General features: G+C 43.9%; 1 protein-coding gene across 3 annotated transcripts in view; it reads left to right on the top strand.

Annotated features, from left to right (window-relative positions):
- LOC120464473 (schwannomin-interacting protein 1-like) overlaps positions 1 to 25,030 on the top strand; it is a 192,895-nt gene that overhangs the window by 154,383 nt on the left and 13,482 nt on the right. For 2 of the 3 annotated variants that reach the window (XM_089120828.1, XM_089120829.1), the window contains 3 exons: positions 1,583 to 2,212; positions 23,666 to 23,784; positions 24,876 to 24,993. In XM_089120828.1, coding sequence (XP_088976954.1) covers positions 1,583 to 2,212; positions 23,666 to 23,784; positions 24,876 to 24,993 — 867 coding nt within the window. Of the gene's footprint in view, positions 1 to 1,582; positions 2,213 to 14,089; positions 14,250 to 23,665; positions 23,785 to 24,875; positions 24,994 to 25,030 lie in introns of those variants that run through there. The other variant, XM_089120830.1, reaches the window with a different exon arrangement.

The raw sequence follows: 25,030 nt of genomic DNA on the forward strand, positions 1-25,030 counted from the left end.
ATTCATTATAAAGGCTAGATTCAGACCCGTGTCCCAAATGCCGCTCAACTCCACACTTTTGCGTCGCAGATTGTCTGGTTTGTCTGCTGTGGTGCCAGCCTCAGTACAAATCCTACAAAAGTGCTCCTTCAGGACACATAGCGGCCAAAAAGCTGACAAATATGACAACCTGCAGTCTGGTAGATTCACAGGCATTTCATACACGGTGGCCATCTCAAAACCTCCGCTTAATTTGGGACAGAGCTAAGGCTTCTAGCCCTTATGAAACCTAGGACATGAGCAAAAAGGCTAATTTATTGATAATTGCAGTGTTTCCCTACACTAACTCTTCCCAATCAAACACACCAACATCAACTCATCAGCTCATTAGGCTCCAAGACCAGAAATAGAGGGGTCAGATAAGGGAGACATCCAAAATGTGCACTGTCGGTGTGCCTCCACAGGAACTGGGTTTGGGAAACACTGGATTATAGCACCACCGTGAGGCCAATTGTCATACAGTTTGGTACGCTGCCTCTTGTAGACACTTTGCATCTACATACCAAATTTCATGTTTGCAAATGATTATGATGGTCCTTTTTTCAGAAATGTTCTTCACACTAAGAAAAACAAAACGATTATTTTAAGAATTGTTCATTGAAAAGTTCTTTGTGGAATCGAAATGGTTTTTCAATGGCAGGGGTTTCCAAACCTGTCCTCTAGGACCCCCTTGTGCAGCACATTTAGCTGTGTTTGAAATCATCCCCTTTACCCTCATTCACTGTCCCCTACATTAATCCACTTATATAGTTCACTTGATGGAGTGAAAGAAAACGTAGTAGTAATGAAAATATTTGTTTTGAACTCTCATGGATGGTTCACCATTCATGGATGAGATGCGGGAATTCATTCTGCTTGACCATCACAGTGCATTATGGGTTTCTAGCAGTTGAGTGTACATTGCGGTGCATTGTGGGATTGAATGAGCTCACTCGATAACGTCCACTATGGTTTCAGACACTACTAGAAATGTCTGTCCCCTCAAATAGTGCCCTATCTAAGGGAATAGGGAGTGATTTCAGACGCAGCCTCTGTATGTCTCCCTTACCTGACTCCCACTTTACGGCCGCGTACGAAACCTTGAGCAGCTGACTTGTTGCCTTTTTGCATTATCAGGCAATGTTGTAGGCAGCATTTACACACGAAGGCACCTCTTGAAACAGTGCAACAGTTTATGATCTACAGTAAAACAGAGCATGCTGTGGGTCCTCCAGGACCGGTTTGAAAAGCCCCTCTTGTATGGCATTGCTGTGAAACCCCCATTATTCAGACTTTACTAATAAAAATGTACATTTCCTTTCTGAGGTGCTTTCTAGTGGGACCATTTGGGACCATTCCAAAATTGATGATATCTGTGATCTCAACAACCAAAAAGTTTAGAAATAAAAATAAATGAAAAGCTCAAAAGGATAAAGATAGACTGAGATTATTCTGAGGTATAGACACACATGTCAATATGGTGAGCTGAGCAGTAACTGTTTAGGAATTTGGCTGTAATAATGAATGCACTATGTGCCTGTAATGTGTTGTGTTTGTGTCTCAGGATTACCGGGAGGATGGCATGGACCTGGGCAGCGATTCTTCCAGTCGCTCCAGCTCGGAGTCCAATTCCAACAAGGTGACGCCATGTTCCGAGTACAAGTCCTCTCCCAGTCTGGAGCTGGCCGGACTGGAGGACTATGAGGAGGACGAGGACTACCAGCAGTACAAGAAGAGAGTGCTGGTGGACTGGGAGAGGGAGTACGGTGGGAACTATGCAGACAACCAGCATCAGGACTTCAGCCAGACCGCAGTGATCCACGGCTCTATTAACAGCCGCAGCCTGGCAGAGGAGCTCCAGAGCGTCAAAGCACCCACGGCCCCTCTCGCAGGGCACGCCGTCACCCCCCTGCCCGAGGAACTCAAGCAGAACGGCAATGCCGTAGTGCCCTGCGACCACCCCCTGGCGCCCTGCGAGGGCAAGACTTTAGGCAGAGCCAGCCTCGGGAGCGCCGTCACAGGAGCTGGTGAGGTTGGAGGTGGGGTCGGGCTGGGACGAAACAGGGACGAATGTGTGGAGGAAAGCCAACTTCCATCCATGGACTGGGCGGCACTGGAGAGACACTTGGCGGGTCTGCAGTTCAGAGAGCAACAGAACCACAACCACGGCCTGATCCGGACCAACTCCACCCATGTGAGTCCACGTGTGTCATTGATTTGAAGTTCATGATTGTTGGGGTTGAGGATTGATCAATTCTATTCTAGGACAGGGCTGCCCATTCCTGTCACAGGAGATCTACCTTCCTGCAGAGTTCAGCTCCAACCCTGATCAAACCCACTTGATGATGACTGACTGGTGTGTTTGATCAGGGCTGGATCTGAACTCTGCAGGAAGGTAGATCTCTCCGTTTGAGTATGTCACTGGCTATGTTTACATGCACAACTTTTGTTTCAATCAGACTTGATGAATCTGAATGTAGTGATTACATGAACGCTGAGCATGATTGGGTTGATGTGTGCGTTTATATGTTACAAGCATCAACTCGGAATTGATTGTTTGACATGTGCACACTGCACAAAAATACAAAAATTTGTTTGTTTCTGGTCATAATTTGGAGACAGGGAACCATTGTGCCACTACTTAAATTAATCAGGCAGTACAAATGCTGTGGATGAGAGTCTGAAATAAGGACTGGTGGTACGTTGTCCTGCTCCACTTCATAGACTCTGAGTGAAAGGTGTATTTTAGGATGACGGGACACTTATTTATATCATATGACACTTAATTCAACAGGAAGCAGGGGCGGAGTGACAAAAACCAGCCAATCAGAAGAGCTTGTGGGCGGAGCAATCAATCAAGGTTTTTGATTGATTTTATTGCGAGTGCATTGCGCTTACGGAGAGGCTCCGCCCACACACTCTTCTGATTGGCTGTGGTCTTTGATTGATTTGGTTGCGAGTGCAGTGCGCTTAAGGAGAGGCTCCGCCCACACACTCTTCTGATTGGCTGTAGTTTTTAGTTGATTTTATTGTGAGTGCATTGCGCTCACAGAGAGGCTCCGCCCACACACTCTTCTGATAGGCTGTAGTTTTTGATTGATTTGGTTGCGAGTGCAGTGCGCTCACAGAGAGGCTCCACCCACACACTCTTCTGATTGGCTGTAGTTTTTGATTGATTTGGTTGCGAGTGCATTGCGCTTTCAGAGAGGCTCCGCCCACACACTCTTCTGATTGGCTGTAGTTTTTGATTGATTTGGTTGCGAGTGCAGTGCGCTCACAGAGAGGCTCCACCCACACACTCTTCTGATAGGCTGTAGTTTTTGATTGATTTGGTTGCGAGTGCAGTGCGCTCACAGAGAGGATGCAGTAACTCTTGAGTGTGAGTGAGTGTGAGTGTGAGAGAGTGTGAGTGTGTGTGTGTGAGAGATGTCACTCAGACCGTCTGCTGTTGTCATCATCTGCCAGCACACATCTCTCCTGCTCATGTGATCAGCTGTTCTGGACTCCCAGTGTGTCCAGTCGTCCTCGAGGCTTGTCCTCTCGTAAGCATCGGTGCGCTGCTAAACTCCTGTTCACAGTCATTGATATTCCCTGTTCTGCATCGTTCCTCCATGCAGGTTAGCAGTGATGGCTATAAATATATCGTTCATTCAGTACTCTCTCTGGGACGTGCAGTACACTTGATGTAGACCACGTCTGAATGATGATGAGCTTATACAGGAGTTCCCAAAATGACCGTGTGTGTGTGTGTGTGTGTGATGGGTAGGTTTAGGGGTCGGGTTAGTGTGTGTGTCATGGGTAGGTTTAGGGGTCGGGTTAGTGTGTGTGTGTGTGTGTGTGTGTGTGTGATGGGTAGGTTTAGGGGTCGGGTTAGTGTGTGTGTGATGGGTAGGTTTAGGGGTCGGGTTAGTGTGTAAAGAGACAGAATATACGGTTTGTAACCCCACAATGATAGCGATCCAGACGTGTGTGTGTGTCCACACATGCCCTCACACTCACATGAGTGCAGGATCCAGCTCGTCCTCCTGCTGCTGTAGACGTGTGTGTGTGTGTGTGTGTGTGTTATCAGTGAGATTGCTGGTGTGTGATGAAGAGTCGGCTCTGGACTGGATAAGCGCAGCACTGGATTTCACACAGGTAACGGCAGCATCTCAGTCGGATCATTCTCTACCTTACACACACATATAGTGTGTGTGTGTATGTGAGCGTGAGCATGTGAGTATGTGTGTGTGTGTGTGTGTCGGACTGATTCTGTGTTGAGAAGAATGGATGTAGTGTGTTTTTAAGGGTTACTTTATGAGTTAGTGGTGTTTACAGTGTGTTGATGTGTGTGTGATGATCTCTCTATATGTTGATTGTTATAAGTGTGTGTGCTTGAGGAACGGCAGCTGAAACACTTCAGATCTGAGCTTCATCAAACGTGTCTGTTCTCGTCCCACAGTTACCGTAGTCTGATCATCATCACTGACACACACACATTCATGTTCACTTACAACACACACTCATATCTGTCCTATTGTAGCTACTGTAAAGGACATATAGACAGAAAGACATTCTGACATTATTGACATTTGAACACATTTTCCAGCAAATTCTCGTCACTGTGATATTTTAGGTGTGTTATGCTGAAGTGTGCACTGCAGTGTGTGTATTATTCTCAGTGATGATCCCGGTCGGTGTTCATCACTGCAATACAGGGATTTCACACTTCACAATAAAAGTCCCATTAACTATGAGCAATATATTTGTTACTGTTAAATTACGGCAGCTCAGGTACATTAAATTATGTACATAAAATGCTACAAAGATAAATAATTGCTTTAGAAGAATTTTTCACTTTTAGTTCATGTTAACTAATGAATTAATTTGTAGAACCTTATATGCTAAAACCTTTTTTTTTGGTAACTAGTTAACTTTAGTTAATGTATTAACTAACAATGAGCAATACATCTGTTACTGTATTTTTTTAATCTGTGTTAATGTTAGTTAATACAAATACAGCTGTTCATTGTTTATGTTAGTTCACAGTGACACTAATGTTAATTTATAATAATGTAATTGTGAACAAAAACAACCTTTGATTTTAATAATGTATTAGCTAATGTTCAAATTATTATTTACTAGAATTAATAAATGTTGTAAAAAATATTGTTCATTCTTAATGTTAACAAATGAACCTTATTGTTAAGTGTTATCCCTTATTTAAATCAGTATATGGCAGCGAATTCAACCATAACATGCTTTACAATTTAAATAATATTTTTTATTATTATTTTTATTGTTAATTAGAATTTTAAGAATGAATGTGTTTAATTGTCATGAAATTAATGGCACAGTTGTGTAGGCTGCGTTGTGTTTCAGTAGCGTTGTTTGTGTGTGTGTGTGTGTGTGTGGCCAGTGTGTGTGAATTCTGCCGTGTCGGTTCAAAGCGCAGGCATGCTTTTACTGACCCTGAGTGTGTGTGCGTGTGTGTGTGTGTGTTGAGGATGATGATGTCATGGATGATGTCATCGGGGTGGGTCCTGGATAGACAGCAGTGTGTGTGTGTGTGTGTGTGTGTGTTTGCTGTGGAAACTCGAGGCCCGCGGCAACACATTCCCTCCTGAACACAGCTCTGGAAACACTGTGTGTGTGTGTGTGTGTGTGTGTGTGTGTGTGTGTGTGTGTGTGTGTGCTGTGGAAACTCAAGGCCCGTGGCAACACATTCCCTCCTGGATGGTCGTGTTGTGAATTGCAGGATTGAGTCAGAGAGAATTACAGGACACACACACACAGATTGGCGTATTATGTGATTATGTAGGGTGTGTGACGGTGGAGTCAAACACATATTTATTCTATGGTGAGAGCGTTGTGTGTGTGTGTATGTGTGTGTGTGCTGGGCTGGTTTCATATCTAAAAATATAGTTTTTACAGCATGAAACTCAAGCTGAAAGTGTGAGTGTGTGTGTGTTTGTGGCCACATACACACTGCAGTTATGTGTCGTGTCACTCATTAACGGGAGTGTTTCCACTGGTTGTAAATGAGCGTAAGCAAACCGAACCCTGAGGTTACGAGCGTGGTGTGATTTAAAGTCATCTGGGGTCCTACGAAATCAGTTTTATTTATTTATAATTCTGTATTTTCCTTTTTTTTTTTTCCAGTTTTTAATGTTTTGATTAAGTTTTGAGAATCATTGCAGACATGACAAAATGAACAACTGAAACCACTCGTACGCAAACATCACATACTGGGTGATATAATAAACGTGTCAGGATGAAAATGTATTCATCCACACATTAAATATATTTGAATCATTCATCAGTTATCTCAATGAAGCAGCTGATCCTTCACCTGATGGTGTCGCTGTTGAGTCACTTCAGATCAATCACAGATTTACACATCAAGTTATTTGGATAATTCTCTCTTGAAAGAAAGCTTATAGGGTGACATCAGCCTTCAGCAATACACACACACACACACACACACACACACATGTTAAAGTTGCTCTGCTGAAGAAGCTTTTCTACAGTGTTCCCTCATTATTTCCGCCTCCTGCTGTGAGTGTAGTTAAACATTCATGACGGAGCGCTGTGGAAATGTCACTGGTCTAAAAGCGTCTCTTCCCTGCGGATCACACCGAGAGAACAGCACAGGAGAGCAGGACTCGCGTCTGAGAGAGAGAACAGTAGCTTCATGAACAGTCGTCAGTCCTGAAGTACACCGCTGTAAACAAATGATTTTTCAAATAAATAAAACAATTGGAGTACGTTTTACTGGAAAATATTCATTCTGTCTTACGTTTATGATGATGAAGATGATGACCATCATCCTGACTGGTTCGTCAGGGGTGGAAAATCACCTGGACAATATTATCATCCACGTCCAACGGCTTACAGCTCCGGTTGATGAAGTTAATGTGGAGTTTGTTGCTGTTCTATCGAAGTCTCCTTCTGCTGCAGATGTTGATGCTGAAGCTGAGTCGTTGCCATTCTATTAAGGACAACTTCGTCTTCCGAAGCCCACGGCTGATTGCAGACGTCAGGGAACAACGCCTTCGTGATCTCCATTGGTGGCCAGGGACGGATGCTCAGGTTCACTGTCAGCTCAATGTTAGATCTGTCCTCTCCAGCCGGTGCTACTTCCAGATGGACCACGGCACGATTATCTGTTCCCAAGAATAAACATCCTTATATCGCTCAAACAATTTCCCCTTCATTAGCACAGCAAGCAACAACCTTGATTAAAACACTGGGTGTGCTGCTTGCCTCACAAAAGTCGACATCACTTCTGCATTTAAAGTGACGCCCATCCACCCAGAGTCATGGCATATATTCAGTTTACTTTGCCATGATCCGCCTAGCGTTTGGCTGTAAAAGCAGCCCCACATTTTTCAACATATCATTAGCTATTATCAGAAGCTATTTGTTGGATTCTCTCTAACAATCATGCAATCCCTTATGTTTTCACCTGCTTGACGATTTCTTAATCATCTCGCCTCCAGTTCCCGCATCTTCTCACAGTTCAAAAGGTTTTTGCCGAGCTACAATCTACTGCTATTCAGCTACTATGTTAGCTTTTGGCACGAAGTAGGCTTTCAATGTAGAGGTCGACCGATATGAGCGTGTGAAACACTGAAGATGATGGCCGAGGAACACATTAACTCCAAGTTAAAGCTGCTGTCGGCAACGTTTTTTGATCATATTCAGTCAAATCGAACAACATAAATAAAGTGGTTTTAGAAAAAACCTGAGCCTCTAACTCCATCTGGAGTGCGTTATTTGTTTTGCAAAAATCCAGCGCTCCCGTATCATCGGGTCCAATCAGTGCTGGGGGTGTGAGATCAGACTGTCAATCACAGAGCGGGCACACGCCACCCCTCGCGCACGTTACAATCACATGCACACGCCTGAAGTTCACACAGTAAGGAAGAGTGATGGCGGAACACTAACAAACCAATAAGCTCATTTAGAGTATAAATGACGTTAGCAATTGCAATATATTGGTAGATTAACATCCAAATAATCCATGGTGTTGATGGATGCTGATGAGACGGGCGCGTTCACAGATAACCTGGTGCGCACGCACTCGAGCACGTGGGAGGGTCCCCCACAGTGTTGTAGTACTCGAGACTCGCACTCGTCTCGAACTCGAGAGCATATTTTAATGGTCTTGGTCTTGTCATGGACTCGTGTGCATTTGGACTCGGAATTGACTCGTACTCGAACAATTTTTTTTTTAGGACTCTAAATTATTCCCGAGTCCACTCGAGTTCAATTCAAAATATTTTTCATGATTATTAATGTATGTTAATAAAGTATTTCTTTAAATTGATTGACACGCCCAGTGATTGGTGATTTTCTAGTGCGCAACTGCGCATGACAAATTGTAATAAAATTACTTTTAACACCACCTACTATGTGGCCTTTTTACCCTAAACTGATCATATTTTTTAAACTCTAAGTAAATTCAGTAAAAAAAAAGAGAAGGATTTCTCTAAGTAAATAAAAGTAAATTAGGTAATCAACCCTCACTGGTCTCGGTCTCGACTCGGACTCGACTCTCTATGGACTCGGTCTTGACTCGGACTCGACTCTCTATGGACTCGGTCTTGACTCAGACTCGACTCTCTATGGACTCGGTCTTGACTCGGACTCGACTCTCTATGGACTCGGTCTTGACTCGGACTCGACTCTCTATGGACTCGGTCTCGACTCGGACTCGACTCTCTATGGACTCGGTCTTGACTCGGACTCGACTCTCTATGGACTCGGTCTTGACTCGGACTCGACTCTCTATGGTCTCGGTCTTGACTCGGACTCGACTCTCTATGGACTCAGTCTTGACTCGGACTCGAGTGAGGTGGTCTCGACTACAACACTGGTCCCCCACTATATCAACTCTGTGGGAGGGTATTCGTTGATAGTGGCGGAGGGGCATGAGAGTTGTAAACATTCAAAATTTTGCCTAAGTCCACTCAATCTGCCAGACTCGCCGACTGCAGCTTTAAAGGCCCCGTTTACACGAAGGGAAAACGCAGATATTTCCATGCGGATTGGCCTCTCGCTTACACGAAAACCCCGTTTTTATCACAGAAAACGATTATTTCTAAAAACTGGAGATTTCTGAAAGCGCCGGTTATGTGTTGTCGTGTGAACTGGAAGAAACGGTCTCTCTTGTCGATTCTGAGGATTCTGATTGGCTTACATGGCTTTATCCTTAACCCCTACACTGCCGCCAATAGGTTTGGCATAGGTATGATGGCGCTCGACGGCGTATTTATGCGGGTGTGTGAACGATGTTATTCTTGAAAACGGAGGGGGGGAAAATATTCGTTTTGCTAAAGACCCTTCTTTGTGTAAACGTGTCCAAAGAAGACTGACAGAGTGATCAGGCTCATGTACCTGCAGGATTCCAGCGGACGGTGACGGTAACGACATCTGCTTACATCAGCTCATATGACTGTCCTCTGGCCACTACACGATTATCAAATCCCTGTCATGAGACACAAAGGAGGACAGAGGATAATCGCCTCTCTCTCTCTCTGGATTATAAGCCATCAGAAAGCAGCACGTGTGTGTGTGTGTGCAATGAAAGGTCATCAGTGTATCTTTAAACACAAGAGGATGACATCACTGTTTCTGATTCCGTCTGTGTGTCAGTCTGTGCTCGTGAGATACTAGACATTAGTGTGTGTGTGTGTGTGTGCAGGACCTGGAAGTGCTCCAGAATATGTGTGTCCATTGAATAAAGCACCATAATGGCACAATCTTAAGGTAGAAACAGTCTAAATACAGTTAAATGATCAATACATCGCATAAAACACTGGGCAGGCCAAAGCACGCCTGGCCAGATGAAAGACTGCTTCCCTGCCTCGGTACAGAGGGACTTTCAGTCTTGCAGGGGAAGAAATGACATAATGAGTATTGCAATTTAACTGTGAAATAAAATAATTGACTTACTATGGAATGTGCATGTTTACAGTGCAGTGCTAATATAATAGTAATATATAACCATCTTGCAATAATACAAATATTATTATACAGCAGAGTTTCAGTTGACAAGACAAACAAATCAAAAGTAAAATAATTTAGTTACTGTTTTTTTTTTATATTAATGTTATGGCAATTTTTACATGTGGTGTATGTCAATATTTTCCAAGGTATTGTATGAAAGTTAGATATTCCTGTATCGTGACTGCTCTCACACACTGAAACACTGAAACCCAACACATGGAAGCTTCTGCACACCTTACGCTTATGAATATTTAATGAGGCAAGCACTCTTTATGATTGGTTGAACGATCTAGCAGTGTTGTAGTCGAGACCACCTCACTCGAGTCCGAGTCGACACCGAGTCCATAGAGAGTCGAGTCCGAGTCGACACCGAGTCCATAGAGAGTCGAGTCCGAGTCGAGTCCGAGTCCATAGAGAGTCGAGTCCGAGTCAAGACCGAGACCATAGAGAGTCGAGTCCGAGTCGAGACCGAGTCCATAGAGAGTCGAGTCCGAGTCGACACCGAGTCCATAGAGAGTCGAGTCCGAGTCAAGACCGAGACCATAGAGAGTGGAGTCCGAGTCCATAGAGAGTCGAGTCCGAGTCGACACCGAGTCCATAGAGAGTCGAGTCTGAGTCGACACCGAGTCCATAGAGAGTCGAGTCCAAGTCAAGACCGAGACCATAGAGAGTCGAGTCCGAGTCCATAGAGAGTCGAGTCCGAGTCAAGACCGAGTCCATAGAGAGTCGAGTCCGAGTCCAGACCGAGTCCATAGAGAGTCGAGTCCGAGTCAAGGCCGAGACCATAGAGAGTCGAGTCCGAGTCCATAGAGAGTCGAGTCCGAGTCCAGACCGAGTCCATAGAGAGTCGAGTCCGAGTCAAGACCGAGACCAAAGAGAGTCGAGTCCGAGTCCAGACCGAGTCCATAGAGAGTCGAGTCTGAGTCCAGACCGAGTCCATAGAGAGTCGAGTCTGAGTCAAGACCGAGACCATAGAGAGTCGAGTCCGAGTCCAGACCGAGTCCATAGAGAGTCGAGTCTGAGTCAAGACCGAGTCCATAGAGAGTCGAGTCTGAGTCAAGACCGAGACCATAGAGAGTCGAGTCCGAGTCGACACCGAGTCCATAGAGACTCGAGTCCGAGTCAAGACCGAGACCATAGAGAGTCGAGTCCGAGTCCATAGAGAGTCGAGTCCGAGTCCAGACCGAGTCCATAGAGAGTCGAGTCCGAGTCAAGACCGAGACCATAGAGAGTCGAGTCCGAGTCCATAGAGAGTCGAGTCCGAGTCCAGACCGAGTCCATAGAGAGTCGAGTCTGAGTCAAGACCGAGACCATAGAGAGTCGAGTCCGAGTCCAGACCGAGTCCATAGAGAGTCGAGTCTGAGTCAAGACCGAGTCCATAGAGAGTCGAGTCTGAGTCAAGACCGAGACCATAGAGAGTCGAGTCCGAGTCGACACCGAGTCCATAGAGACTCGAGTCCGAGTCAAGACCGAGACCATAGAGAGTCGAGTCCGAGTCCATAGAGAGTCGAGTCCGAGTCCAGACCGAGTCCATAGAGAGTCGAGTCCGAGTCAAGACCGAGACCATAGAGAGTCGAGTCCGAGTCCATAGAGAGTCGAGTCCGAGTCCAGACCGAGTCCATAGAGAGTCGAGTCCGAGTCCATAGAGAGTCGAGTCCGAGTCAAGACCGAGACCAAAGAGAGTCGAGTCCGAGTCCAGACCGAGTCCATAGAGAGTCGAGTCTGAGTCCAGACCGAGTCCATAGAGAGTCGAGTCTGAGTCAAGACCGAGACCATAGAGAGTCGAGTCCGAGTCCAGACCGAGTCCATAGAGAGTCGAGTCTGAGTCAAGACCGAGTCCATAGAGAGTCGAGTCTGAGTCAAGACCGAGACCATAGAGAGTCGAGTCCGAGTCGACACCGAGTCCATAGAGACTCGAGTCCGAGTCAAGACCGAGACCATAGAGAGTCGAGTCCGAGTCCATAGAGAGTCGAGTCCGAGTCCAGACCGAGTCCATAGAGAGTCGAGTCCGAGTCAAGACCGAGTCCATAGAGAGTCGAGTCCGAGTCCATAGAGAGTCGAGTCCGAGTCCAGACCGAGTCCATAGAGAGTCGAGTCCGAGTCAAGACCGAGACCATAGAGAGTCGAGTCCGAGTCCATAGAGAGTCGAGTCCGAGTCCAGACCGAGTCCATAGAGAGTCGAGTCCGAGTCCATAGAGAGTCGAGTCCGAGTCAAGACCGAGTCCATAGAGAGTCGAGTCCGAGTCAAGACCGAGACCATAGAGAGTCGAGTCTGAGTCAAGACCGAGATCATAGAGAGTCGAGTCCGAGTCAAGACCGAGACCATAGAGAGTCGAGTCCGAGACCAGAGACGGTCGAGTCCGAGTCGAGACCGAGACCAGTGAGGGTTGATTACCTAATTTACTTTTATTTACTTAGAGAAATCCTTTTTTTTCTGAATTTACTTAAAGTTTAAAAAATATGATCAGTTTAGGGTAAAAAGGCCACATAGTAGGTGGTGTTAAAAGTAATTTTATTACAATTTGTCATGCGCAGTTGCGCACTAGAAAATCACCAATCACTGGGCGTGTCAATCAATTTAAAGAAATATTTTATTAACATACAGTAATAATCATGAAAAATATTTTGAATTGAACTCAAGTGGACTCGGGAATAATTCAGAGTCCTAAAAAAAAAAATGTTCGAGTACGAGTCAATTCCGAGTCCAAATGCACACGAGTCCATGACAAGACCAAGACCATTAAAATATGCTCTCGAGACCGAGACCGAGACGAGTCCGAGTCTCGAGTACTACAACACTGCGATCTAGCCATATTCAGAGATTATGTGTGTGTGTGTGTGTGTGTGTGTGAGTTTGGAGAGAGTTAATCTGGTTCATGTGTACTGAGGGCCAGATGGCACACACAGATTAAACTCCCTCCTGTTTATCTGCGCTTCTCATGTGAATCATGTGACTCACTCTGTTCAGACTGAGGAATCCATTTATGAAGTCCCTTTCATTTAGGGTCTGAAATGCTACACTATATGAATATTTAGTATAGTTATAAGTATTAGTATATTTAAGCTTCTCCTGTGAAAAAGAAGTGCACTAATGAATGTGCATAGGCACTTTAGTGTACTTAAAGGAGTAGTTCACTGAAAAACTTTTGCTGATCCAAGATGTCCATGTCTTTCTTTCTTCAGTCGAAAAGAAATTAAGGTTTTTGATGAAAACATTCCAGGATTTTCTCCATATAATGGACTTCAATGGGGTCCAAACGGTTCAAGGTCCAAAAGACAGTTTCAGTGCAAACTGCAAATGGTTCAAAGGGTTTTAAACGATTCCGGACGATGAATAAGGGTCTTATCAAGCAAAACGGTCGCTCATTTAATAAATAAATAACAAAGTTTAAGTTTTATAAGCTCAAATGCTCGCCTTGCTCTGTTCTGTGATGCGCGTCCGTGACTCTCCTGTTTTCAACAAACGAATCGACCAAATGACTCGGAAAAAGATTCATTCGTTTTGATGAACGAGTTCGAACAGGAGAGTCTTCACAGAACAGATTTCATTATTATTTTTTTTTAATATAATTTTATGAAAATATGAAGTAGTAGTAGTAAACACGGCAGGGCACACGCACTGGACTGATGCAGGTGTGTGTAGAGAAGTGTGTGTGTTGACACATATTAACAGTTGGTGTCAGCTGTTCAGTGTTAGTTGTTTTTTACACACATGGAAATGAAGGACCCAAACAGCACCTGTTCTGTGGACGTTTTGGTGTGTGTGTGTGTGTGAGGGGGAACACTGGAGTGTTTCAGCTGGTCCGCTCTCAGGAATGCAGGAATGTGCCACAGAAAGGCTCTTTTCTTCACAGCCTCTCCTCCCACTGCTTTCCTTTCATCCCTCTCTCTCTCTCTCTCTCTCTCAATGCGTGGGACGGTCCCTCCCCCGCTCCGCTCTGAAAGCTCACTCCTCCCTCTCTCTCTCTCGTCCCCCAACCCCCGTCCCTCTCTGCTGCCATCTGATTGGTCAGAGGTGAGAAACCCCACCCACTTCTCCTTTTCCAGTCCTGTGTCTCCCAGCGCCCCACCCTCGTTCCCCATCGTGTCTGTCCCTCATCGTGTGCAAAGACCAGAGACGTCGAGAGAGAGAGAGAGAGACTCTGTTGTGTGGTTGGTTGGGTGGGACTGTGTTTCTCCTGTGGATCCGGATGATGATGCTGTGAGAGATGGTGCACCAGGACAGCGGCTCCTATCAGGTATGAGGGATCTCTGTAATCTCTCGCTTGTTTCTCCTAGAATCTGATCAGAGACTTCGGCTCAGATGTTTCTCGCATGCGTCTCCTCCAGGGTTTCTCAGCATCTCAATACGAGCTGAAAGATTTATCACATGACCAGTCTCTAACTGGGCGACGGACGTTGGTCCGGTCTGTTCTTATCGCTGTTTATTTCAGGAGAAACATCTGAGATCTGTGAAAGACGAGCTTTATCTTGTGGGAACAGAGGCATGAAATCAGTATATGACGGCCAGATGTGCTCGCTTTACACATCACGAGCCTGAAGATTGTGTGTGTGAACGTGTTCAGGTGAAGGATTGTGTGTAGTCGTGATGTGTGTGTGTGAGTGTTACATCTCATAACCTCAAGAGAAGCGGCCCACTTTATTCAGTAACACATCAAACATGTACAACACACACACACAGGTTCGAATCTCTTTCATATCTCTGATGATGATGATGTCAGACTCGTCTCATATGCTGTGTTTGTTTGACACTTGAAGCCATATTCATATTCGTGTCTTGTAATAGAGTTTGTGTGTTTAACTGATGGCGAAGAGAGAGAGGGAGACGTGGAGCGAGATCACGTTGCACAGGACGCGGTTTACACACCTCAGGGTGTAGAGTTTGAGAGAGAACGTGAACGAGTGCCAGATTTAATGTCAAATAAAGACATTATGGTGAAACAAATACTTTAAAAGTTGAATATTTTGTCGAAATTAAGACTTTTATTCAGCAAGGATGCGTTAAATTGATCAAAAGTGACAGTCGAGACATTTAAAGATTTCTATTTCAAACAAATACTGTTCTTTTGAACTTTCTATTCATAAAAATATCCTGAAAAACTAAATTCATCAGTTTCCACTAACAATAACACTGATAAGGAGCATAAATGACACTGAAGACTGGAGTAAAGATGCTAATTCAGCTTTGATCACAGGAATACATACATATATATTCACATAGAACACAGCTGATTTACATTACAATCATATTCCACTGTTCTTACTGTATTTTTGATTAAATGGTTGTTGCATGTTTTGAAAGAGAAATGTCTATAGATAAAACTGAGCCATCGGTGCGTTTGCATCTTTATCACTGCAAAAATGCTTTTCTTTCTTAGTATTTTTGTCTTGTTTCCAGTCCAAATATATATATATATATATATATATAAAAAAAACATAAATCAAGATGCTTTTACTAAAGTAGTAAAATGCCATAATTTATTATGTCATGTTTTCTGGGAGATAAATATAAATTAAGTGAATTTTTGCTTAAAACAAGTCTTGTTTCTGTTTGAATTAATATTATTTGTCTCACCCCATTGGCAGATAGTTGCTTTTTTTAAGCAAAATCGCTTAATTTTGATTCATTTCCCCAGAAAACAAGACGTAATATCTAACTCATCTAGTAAACGCATCTTGATTTAAGCATTTTTAGATATTTGGACTGGAAACAAGACAAAAAACCAAGAAAGAAAGCATGTTTGCAGTGTCCTCATAGGATAGTAGAGATAGCGCAGGCCAGACTCAGATCCCCGGGCCATGATCGGAAGGAAACGGGAATGACGAGCAGAAAGGAAACGAGAGACTGGAAGAACTGCAATAGAGGAAACAAACCAGAAACACTGTGCTAATGAGGAATATTTCTGAGCAGAGAGAGAGATGAGCACAGATATATGACAGCATGAGCTGAAGACAGTGCACATGAGGAACACACAGAGGAAATGTGTGTGTGTTTGTGTGTTGGAGACGGGGCCCAATCCTCCAGGGGCCCCATGATTAGGCTGGTATCCAGGCAACCGCCCCCTTGGAGACGACTGGTGCCGGCCTGTCTGTGTATCCGCCTCAACACACACACACACATTATTTACACCTCACTGTTCCCTGCACAGCCTCACACACTGTCTCATATGTGTCTCTTGGCCTTCATTATTTACTCATAATGAGGATGTATCTGTGTCTGTGTGTGTGGATGGATGACCAACCCTGCAAGCTGAAACATGAATGAATTTATTCACAGAATTGATTTCTCTATATATCCATTATATATATTATAATTTGATATATTTCTTCCATGATATTGAGGGTGTGTCTGTTCAGATCCATTCACCGAGTCTATGAATGAGCAGTTTGTCACAGAAACACGTCACAAATGTGGATATGGATTTTTTTTTTAATTTTAAAAATCAATACGTTTAATAAGAATAAATAAATACTGAAAGAAATAGATCTAAGAATGAATACAGAAATACACAAATCGGTGTGATCTGATGTATAGCGGTCTGGTGTGATCTAATGTATAGCGGTGTGATCTGATGTATAACGGTGTGATCTGATGTATAGCGGTGTGATCTGATGTATAGCGGTGTGATCTGATGTATAGCGGTGTGATCTGATGTATAGAGGTGTGATCTGATGTATAGAGGTGTGATCTGATGTATAGAGGTGTGATCTGATGTATAGCGGTGTGATCTGATGTATAGCGGTGTGATCTGATGTATAGAGGTGTGATCTGATGTATAGCGGTGTGATCTGATGTATAGCGGTGTGATCTGATGTATAGCGGTGTGATCTGATGTATAGAGGTGTGATCTGATGTATAGCGGTGTGATCTGATGTATAGAGGTGTGATCTGATGTATAGCGGTGTGATCTGATGTATAGCGGTGTGATCTGATGTATAGAGGTGTGATCTGATGTATAGAGGTGTGATCTGATGTATAGAGGTGTGATCTGATGTATAGCGGTGTGATCTGATGTATAGCGGTGTGATCTGATGTATAGCGGTGTGATCTGATGTATAGTGGTGTGATCTGATGTATAGCGGTGTGATCTGATGTATAGCGGTGTGATCTGATGTATAGTGGTGTGATCTGATGTATAGCGGTGTGATCTGATGTATAGAGGTGTGATCTGATGTATAGCGGTGTGATCTGATGTATAGCGGTGTGATCTGATGTATAGAGGTGTGATCTGATGTATAGAGGTGTGATCTGATGTATAGCGGTGTGATCTGATGTATAGCGGTGTGATCTGATGTATAGAGGTGTGATCTGATGTATAGTGGTGTGATCTGATGTATAGTGGTGTGATCTGATGTATAGAGGTGTGATCTGATGTATAGCGGTCTGGTGTGATCTGATGTATAGCGGTGTGATCTGATGTATAGAGGTGTGATCTGATGTATAGCGGTGTGATCTGATGTATAGCGGTGTGATCTGATGTATAGCGGTGTGATCTGATGTATAGAGGTGTGATCTGATGTATAGTGGTGTGATCTGATGTATAGTGGTGTGATCTGATGTATAGAGGTGTGATCTGATGTATAGCGGTGTGATCTGATGTATAGAGGTGTGATCTGATGTATAGTGGTGTGATCTGATGTATAGTGGTGTGATCTGATGTATAGCGGTGTGATCTGATGTATAGCGGTGTGATCTGATGTATAGCGGTGTGATCTGATGTATAGCGGTGTGATCTGATGTATAGAGGTGTGATCTGATGTATAGCGGTGTGATCTGATGTATAGCGGTGTGATCTGATGTATAGAGGTGTGATCTGATGTATAGTGGTGTGATCTGATGTATAGTGGTGTGATCTGATGTATAGCGGTGTGATCTGATGTATAGCGGTGTGATCTGATGTATAGCGGTGTGATCTGATGTATAGCGGTGTGATCTGATGTATAGCGGTGTGATCTGATGTATAGAGGTGTGATCTGATGTATAGCGGTGTGATCTGATGTATAGAGGTGTGATCTGATGTATAGCGGTGTGATCTGATGTATAGAGGTGTGATCTGATGTATAGCGGTGTGATCTGATGTATAGCGGTGTGATCTGATGTATAGAGGTGTGATCTGATGTATAGAGGTGTGATCTGATGTATAGAGGTGTGATCTGATGTATAGCGGTGTGATCTGATGTATAGCGGTGTGATCTGATGTATAGCGGTGTGATCTGATGTATAGTGGTGTGATCTGATGTATAGCGGTGTGATCTGATGTATAGCGGTGTGATCTGATGTATAGTGGTGTGATCTGATGTATAGCGGTGTGATCTGATGTATAGAGGTGTGATCTGATGTATAGCGGTGTGATCTGATGTATAGCGGTGTGATCTGATGTATAGAGGTGTGATCTGATGTATAGAGGTGTGATCTGATGTATAGCGGTGTGATCTGATGTATAGCGGTGTGATCTGATGTATAGAGGTGTGATCTGATGTATAGCGGTGTGATCTGATGTATAGCGGTGTGATCTGATGTATAGCGGTGTGATCTGATGTATAGCGGTGTGATCTGATGTATAGAGGTGTGATCTGATGTATAGTGGTGTGATCTGATGTATAGTGGTGTGATCTGATGTATAGAGGTGTGATCTGATGTATAGAGGTGTGATCTGATGTATAGAGGTGTGATCTGATGTTTAGTGGTGTTATCTGATGTATAGCGGTGTGATCTGATGTATAGTGGTGTGATCTGATGTATAGCGGTGTGATCTGATGTATAGAGGTGTGATCTGATGTATAGCGGTGTGATCTGATGTATAGCGGTGTGATCTGATGTATAGCGGTGTGATCTGATGTATAGCGGTGTTATCTGATGTATAGCGGTGTGATCTGATGTATAGTGGTGTGATCTGATGTATAGCGGTGTGATCTGATGTATAGCGGTGTGATCTGATGTATAGAGGTGTGATCTGATGTATAGAGGTGTTATCTGATGTATAGCGGTGTGATCTGATGTATAGCGGTGTGATCTGATGTATAGAGGTGTTATCTGATGTATAGAGGTGTGATCTGATGTATAGTGGTGTGATCTGATGTTTAGTGGTGTGATCTGATGTATAGAGGTGTTATCTGATGTATAGCGGTGTGATCTGATGTTTAGTGGTGTGATCTGATGTTTAGTGGTGTGATCTGATGTATAGTGGTGTGATCTGATGTTTAGTGGTGTGATCTGATAGAGTGATCTGATGTATCATTAATTTAAATGATTCATTCAGTTATAATTGTGATGGTAACTTGTGCACTGTGTCATGGCTATGTTCTGTTTCCCTGTGTTTGGTGCATGTTTCCATTATTCTAGTTTTCCCGTGTGTGTTAAATACTGTGTTTGTTGCCTTGGTTACTGATTTGGTTACACCTGTGGTTCATTTTGTTCATTAGTTTGGTCTATTTAAGCTCAATGTTTTGTTCTGGTCATGTTTGGTTCTGTCCGTTATCGTCCTGACATACTTGGTTGTTTAGTTAATGTCGAAGAGTGTTGAATAGTATATGCGAGACACTACAGGTGAATACGGTAAAACTTTTAAATAATAGATAGAATAGAAACTTCCTCAGACAAGTAGATTAAAAAATGTATAACAAGTTTTTGAAATTTGTATGTTTAATTATGCAATTGAGGCGTTATGTCATTAAATATGCGCGATTTTGCATATATTTTCGGTAGATAGATCTGAACATATGATAAAGTCAGGTGCAAAATAATTTTTTTCATTTTGTTTGCACACAAGATGAAAAAAAGAGTTCAGATGGATTTCAGGATATATGCTTTCATTACCTAGCAAATCAAAATATACTCTCCTTAGCCTTTAAAAATCGATTTTCTCCATATTTCTTTGATTAAAATGTCACATAAATCAGGACAGGAATGATTGATTAACAAATCCCTCTGAAGATATCTTCAGAATACTGCTAAGTGTATAACTGGAGAGTTTGGTGTACATAGGTGCTACATAGGCTAAGAAGTTTGTACTGGAGAATGACAAAAAAAAACTCATTTTGAGAAAAAAAGGCATTTAAAGATTTAAGTGGGATTTTAATACATATCTATTAAAAAATGCTCAAAAGCAGAGTAAATGCTCAGACCCTTAGTAATAATAATATATAATATTTCAAGCTCATGAAAACTGATTATTTAATAACATGGCAGGCATATAAGGCCTACAACTGCAGTAACTCAATGAAGTAACATTGGCAGAGTACATGACGTGATGCGTCTGAGCGAATCACGTTAGCAGAAACCAGCAGTAGCCAATGAGATTTCGTCATTAGCTTAAATCACCCTTTGGACATTCACGATTGGTTACTGATTGAAAGGAAATACCAATATTTGGGTTAAATAGTGTTGTGGGGGAGACTCAGAGCTTTGCAATGATACCGGTCATGACAGACATCAGTAAACAGACGGATCGCGACGTGACGTGCTGGAATGCTAACTTCGCCGCAAGTAAACAAAATGTAATGAAATAAACATCTTAATGTATATTTTCAACGTTTTCTTTATAGCAGCTTGAAAGAACACATGTTGAAGGAGTAAACTAGCCCAACATTTAAAAACTGACCACTCAGTAAAATGAAAAATGAGTCTCGCCTTAATTCTTGTAAGCTCTTGTAAATAAAGTTAAGCTGCTGCAATTAGATCCATTAACCTCATCTTTGCAACCCAGCTGTGACAATAACGGACCATACATGAGTCTAGCGGCAGTGAAAAGAATCGTCCTCCTCTCGCAGAGCAACCAGTCCTTGCAGAAGAACACAGGTATTTCTGGACCTTTGCCATTGCATCCATTAAGATGACGACTGCCTGTGTGTGCTGTTCCGGACAAGCTTTTTTTGTGGAGAAGAGAGCGCGCTTACCCAGAAGCAAGCCTCTAGGGACTGTCATGGAGGATGTGGAGTGGGTACTCCTCCACAGCGGTTCCCCCTTCACCATCTGCGAGAGCGAGGAGGAGAACGGCACGCCAGCCGCAGCCATCAGCAGCAACAGTGAAGCCTTCCCCCCCGCAGAGCCAGAGCAGAGCGACCAGGACTATGCCCAGGATCGTCCAGAGCCCAAACGCAACGGATCGTCTGACCAGGTGTATGGGGCGGCAGTGGCTCAGTGGTTCATGTGGGTTGTCTACAAACCGTAAAGTTGGTGGTTCAATCCCCGGTTCCACTTGACCAAGTGTCGAGGTGTCCATGAGCAAGACCCCAGCTGCTCCCGACAAGCTGGATGGCACCTTGCATGACTGACACCGCCGTCGGTGAATGAATGAGTGAGCTTTGGTGGCCATTGGGTCTGTGAAAGCACTATATAAATGCAGTCCATTTACCATTTTTGTATGAGCCAGCAATAACGCTTATGTCCCTGGGATTACTGGTGGTATATGAGGGAATGTCGTGGAGCCCAACACCCTCAACAACAGTGGACGAACTGCTCATAGACTGGGAGAGCGAGTGTATAGTGCCATTTCTGTCCCCTATTCGGTCCCTGTTTTCTGCACTGAACCCTTAGATTTGATGTTCCCGTCCTGCCTCCCGCTCCCACCTCTGCCTGTTTTATGTAAAGCTTGTCTGATTCCCTGCCTGTTCTGGGTTAGCCAAAAGGCCCGATTCTGTCAAGCCTGTCTATTCACCCGGTCTGCCAAGTCCTCAGCCCTGTTCAAATAACAAAAGATTTGCCTAATGGCTCATTTCCACTGAGTGGTACGGTACGGTACAGTTCGGTTCGGTACGCAATTATTTGCGTTTCCACTGTCAAAAGTTGTGAATAGTACCAAAAAGCCGAACCGTACCATACCACTTTTTGGGTACCCTTCCGTTGGGGTACCTAGCACAGTGAAAGGGTACTAAAAGGTGGAGCTAGACTGTTATTGTGTCACGAAATGTAGTTTTAAGAGTTTTTTCAGGCGAGAAAGGAGTTTTTTAAAGATCAAATCTGTGGTTTATTTATAGATTTATGATAATTTGACTGAGATCCATTCTAAGCGATCACCGGACGCTCGCGCTCGTGTCCCCTGCCTGGAACAGCCTTTCCTCGGCTAGTCATCCTGATGTTTGCCGCAGTGTTGCCGGTACTGTTGGCAGTGGAAACGCAAGCCTGATCATGGTGTACCCGACCCGTACTGTACCGTACCCCTCAGTGGAAACGAGCCATAAGTGGTCGAAGTCGACCGAGTATCTCCACCCAGGACCTACGTGTCTGACACTCCTCATAGGTCTGTCGAGCAGTCGGCTCCACCCGGGAACCCTCGTCCCTCCAGCTCCACCTTGGTCCTCAGTTTCACCGCCTTCGCCTCGGTCTTACGGCTCAGGGCTATCTTCTGTTTTCATGTGTTTGGCACGTTTGGCAGGATTACTAAGGCCCTGTTTACATGAGAATGCTCGAGGGTGAAAACGTAAAAATATTTTATCGGATGTGCCTTTTGTTTACATGGCAACGGCGTTTTTGAGGCTCAAAAACACAAAAAAGTGAAACCATCCTCCAGAGTGGAAAACTTAAAAACGCTCCACTGCCGCGTTCCCGTGTAAACGGTAAAAACGCAAAAGTCTGCTTGACGGTGAAATTTGTACGCAGGCGCGTGGACTTGGTGTTGATGTAGTATGCACTCCTAGCCGCCTGAAGTGCATACTACATTGAATTCCACACACTTTTGCATCTCCATTTGCACGCAGATTTCCCACCCAAAACGCTCGTCTAAACGCAGAATAAAAAAAGATGACGAAACGCCACTTAGTGAGAGTGATTTAGTGATTCACTTTATACGTGTGGTTCAGGTAGCCGTATGTGGACGATCCACTGGTAAGCCCATTTAAATCACCCATAATCCCTTGGGCTCAGCTGTGAATCTCGGTCACTTCCTGTGCTCGGGTCCAGCAGACAAAACACTGCAACAAATAATGAGAGAGAAACACAAAGCTTTCAATCTTGTGCCTGTGCCTATTTAACCATATTTTGTATATTATTGAACAATATACCTTATTAACCACATTTTGATCTGATATTATGAGCTAAACCTGGCCAAAAATCATTTTGGGGATGTCTTCATTTTGTAAAAAAAACCAATGTAAAAATAAAGATCACATGTTCAGGCGCTATACATCATTGGGCGGGGCTTGATCCTGTCTGTGGAGAATTGATTGGCTGGTTGTGGTTTGCTATTGGCTGATCTCATGTGAGTGACAGGTTATAGCCCCGCCCTCATCATCAGAGAAGAGTTGCTGCAAGGGGAACTGATACTCATTCAAGATTTTGGAAACAACAATAAATCATACAGTACATTTTACATACATATAACATTTGTCCATTTTGATTTCATGGAGAATTTAAGTTCTCTAATAATGTGTAGATAATCTTCTGACAGTCCCGAGCAGATGTGTGTGTGTGTGTGTGTGTGTGTGTGTGTGTGTGTGATACTACTGCGGTCCATATCTTGCTGCTGCCACCTTGTGTGTGTGTGATGATACTGCACTCCATGTCTCACTGCTGCCACCTGCTGGTCTCTCTCTCTCCCTCTCTCTGGCCTCTCTCTCTCTGTGTGTCCCTTTTAAACTGTTTCCTCTGTGTGTGTGTGTGTGTGTGTGTGTGTGTGTGTCCTCCTGTTAACCTGTGTTTCCTCTGTGTGTGTCTCAGGCCCAGAAGAATGAGCGCGAGTCGATCCGGCAGAAACTTGCGCTCGGCAGTTTCTTTGACGATGGGCCGGGCATCTACAACAGCTGCAGCAAGAGCGGCAAACCCAGCCTGTCCTCACGGTCAGTGTGTGTGTGTGTGTGTGTGTGTGTGTGTGTGTGTGTGAGAGAGATCTGCAGGCAACGGGCCTTTTCTACAACTTTCCCTGGCCGCAGTATGAGAGTCGTGTCGCGGCGTCACGTTTCTGTGTTCACACACACACTCTCTCTCTATGAACATGAAGGGTTTCCCCCTCAGCGGCTCATCCCGACACACACACTCTTCCCAATAGGGAAGCAGCACACACACTTCAAACTTTAGCCTCAATCACTGCAGTCACTTTCTGTTTCACATGAGCACTTCTGGTCATTGTTTTGTCATGTTGACAGATTGTCATAATGCTGCCGTTATTACAGGAAGACATTAACCCTGTGACCCAGTTTACCCTCCACTGGACACGTTTAACCTCACTTTGTGATGAGCAATAAATAAACCCCATGTTTTTTTTGCGGCGAGACACAAACCATTGTTTTTCAGGCGCTGGACAAGTTCTGGTTTCAGAGCAAACATCCAAAACGCACTTTTTAATGTTTATTTTATTGCACTCAATTACAATATCTTTAAAAGTTCTCCTGTCAGAAACACTTACACACACTAAACCTTACAGTTTTATTCCTCTCTTCATATCATATCATAACATTTCACAAAAAACATCCCAGAAAGTTTCTTTTATTCCCCCGTTGTTGATGTATGGAGTAATAAAAAGAGAAATGAAAAATCCCCTCAGTAAAAACCTAAAATCTATGGATAATTTATGGAAGCTTGTTTCCACCACAGACTAAAACATTTAAAACAATTAATGCAATTTAACCAATTCTCACTTTATTACACACAATTGCGACTCCATTCTAATGCTGTTCTTCTGATTGGATGTTTTTTGCTAAACGTCTTGAAACTGTGGTGATCAGTGTTTTCTGAAGGTTCAGTTCTCCTGCATTACAGTCTTCAGATGAGGGGAAACTGATAGTGTGAATCAGCCATGATTACATTTAAGAGCTATTTCTGCCGGGTTTAACCCACACGAATGAGCTTGGTTGGTGTAAACCCACACATATACTGATGTTAATGATATTTTTGACTTGAATAAAGCTGATAAACGTAAGTGTGTTCGCAGGCTCCAGAGTGGCATGAACCTGCAGATCTGCTTCGTCAACGACAGCGGCAGCGACAAGGACAGCGACGCCGATGACAGCAAGACGGAGACCAGCCTGGACACGCCGCTGTCACCCATGGTACACACACACACACACGTTTACTCTCGCCGCCTGT

Source organism: Pimephales promelas, chromosome 16, assembly GCF_988280905.1.
Source record: "Pimephales promelas chromosome 16, fPimPro1.hap1.1, whole genome shotgun sequence".
NCBI lineage: Eukaryota > Metazoa > Chordata > Actinopteri > Cypriniformes > Leuciscidae > Pimephales > Pimephales promelas.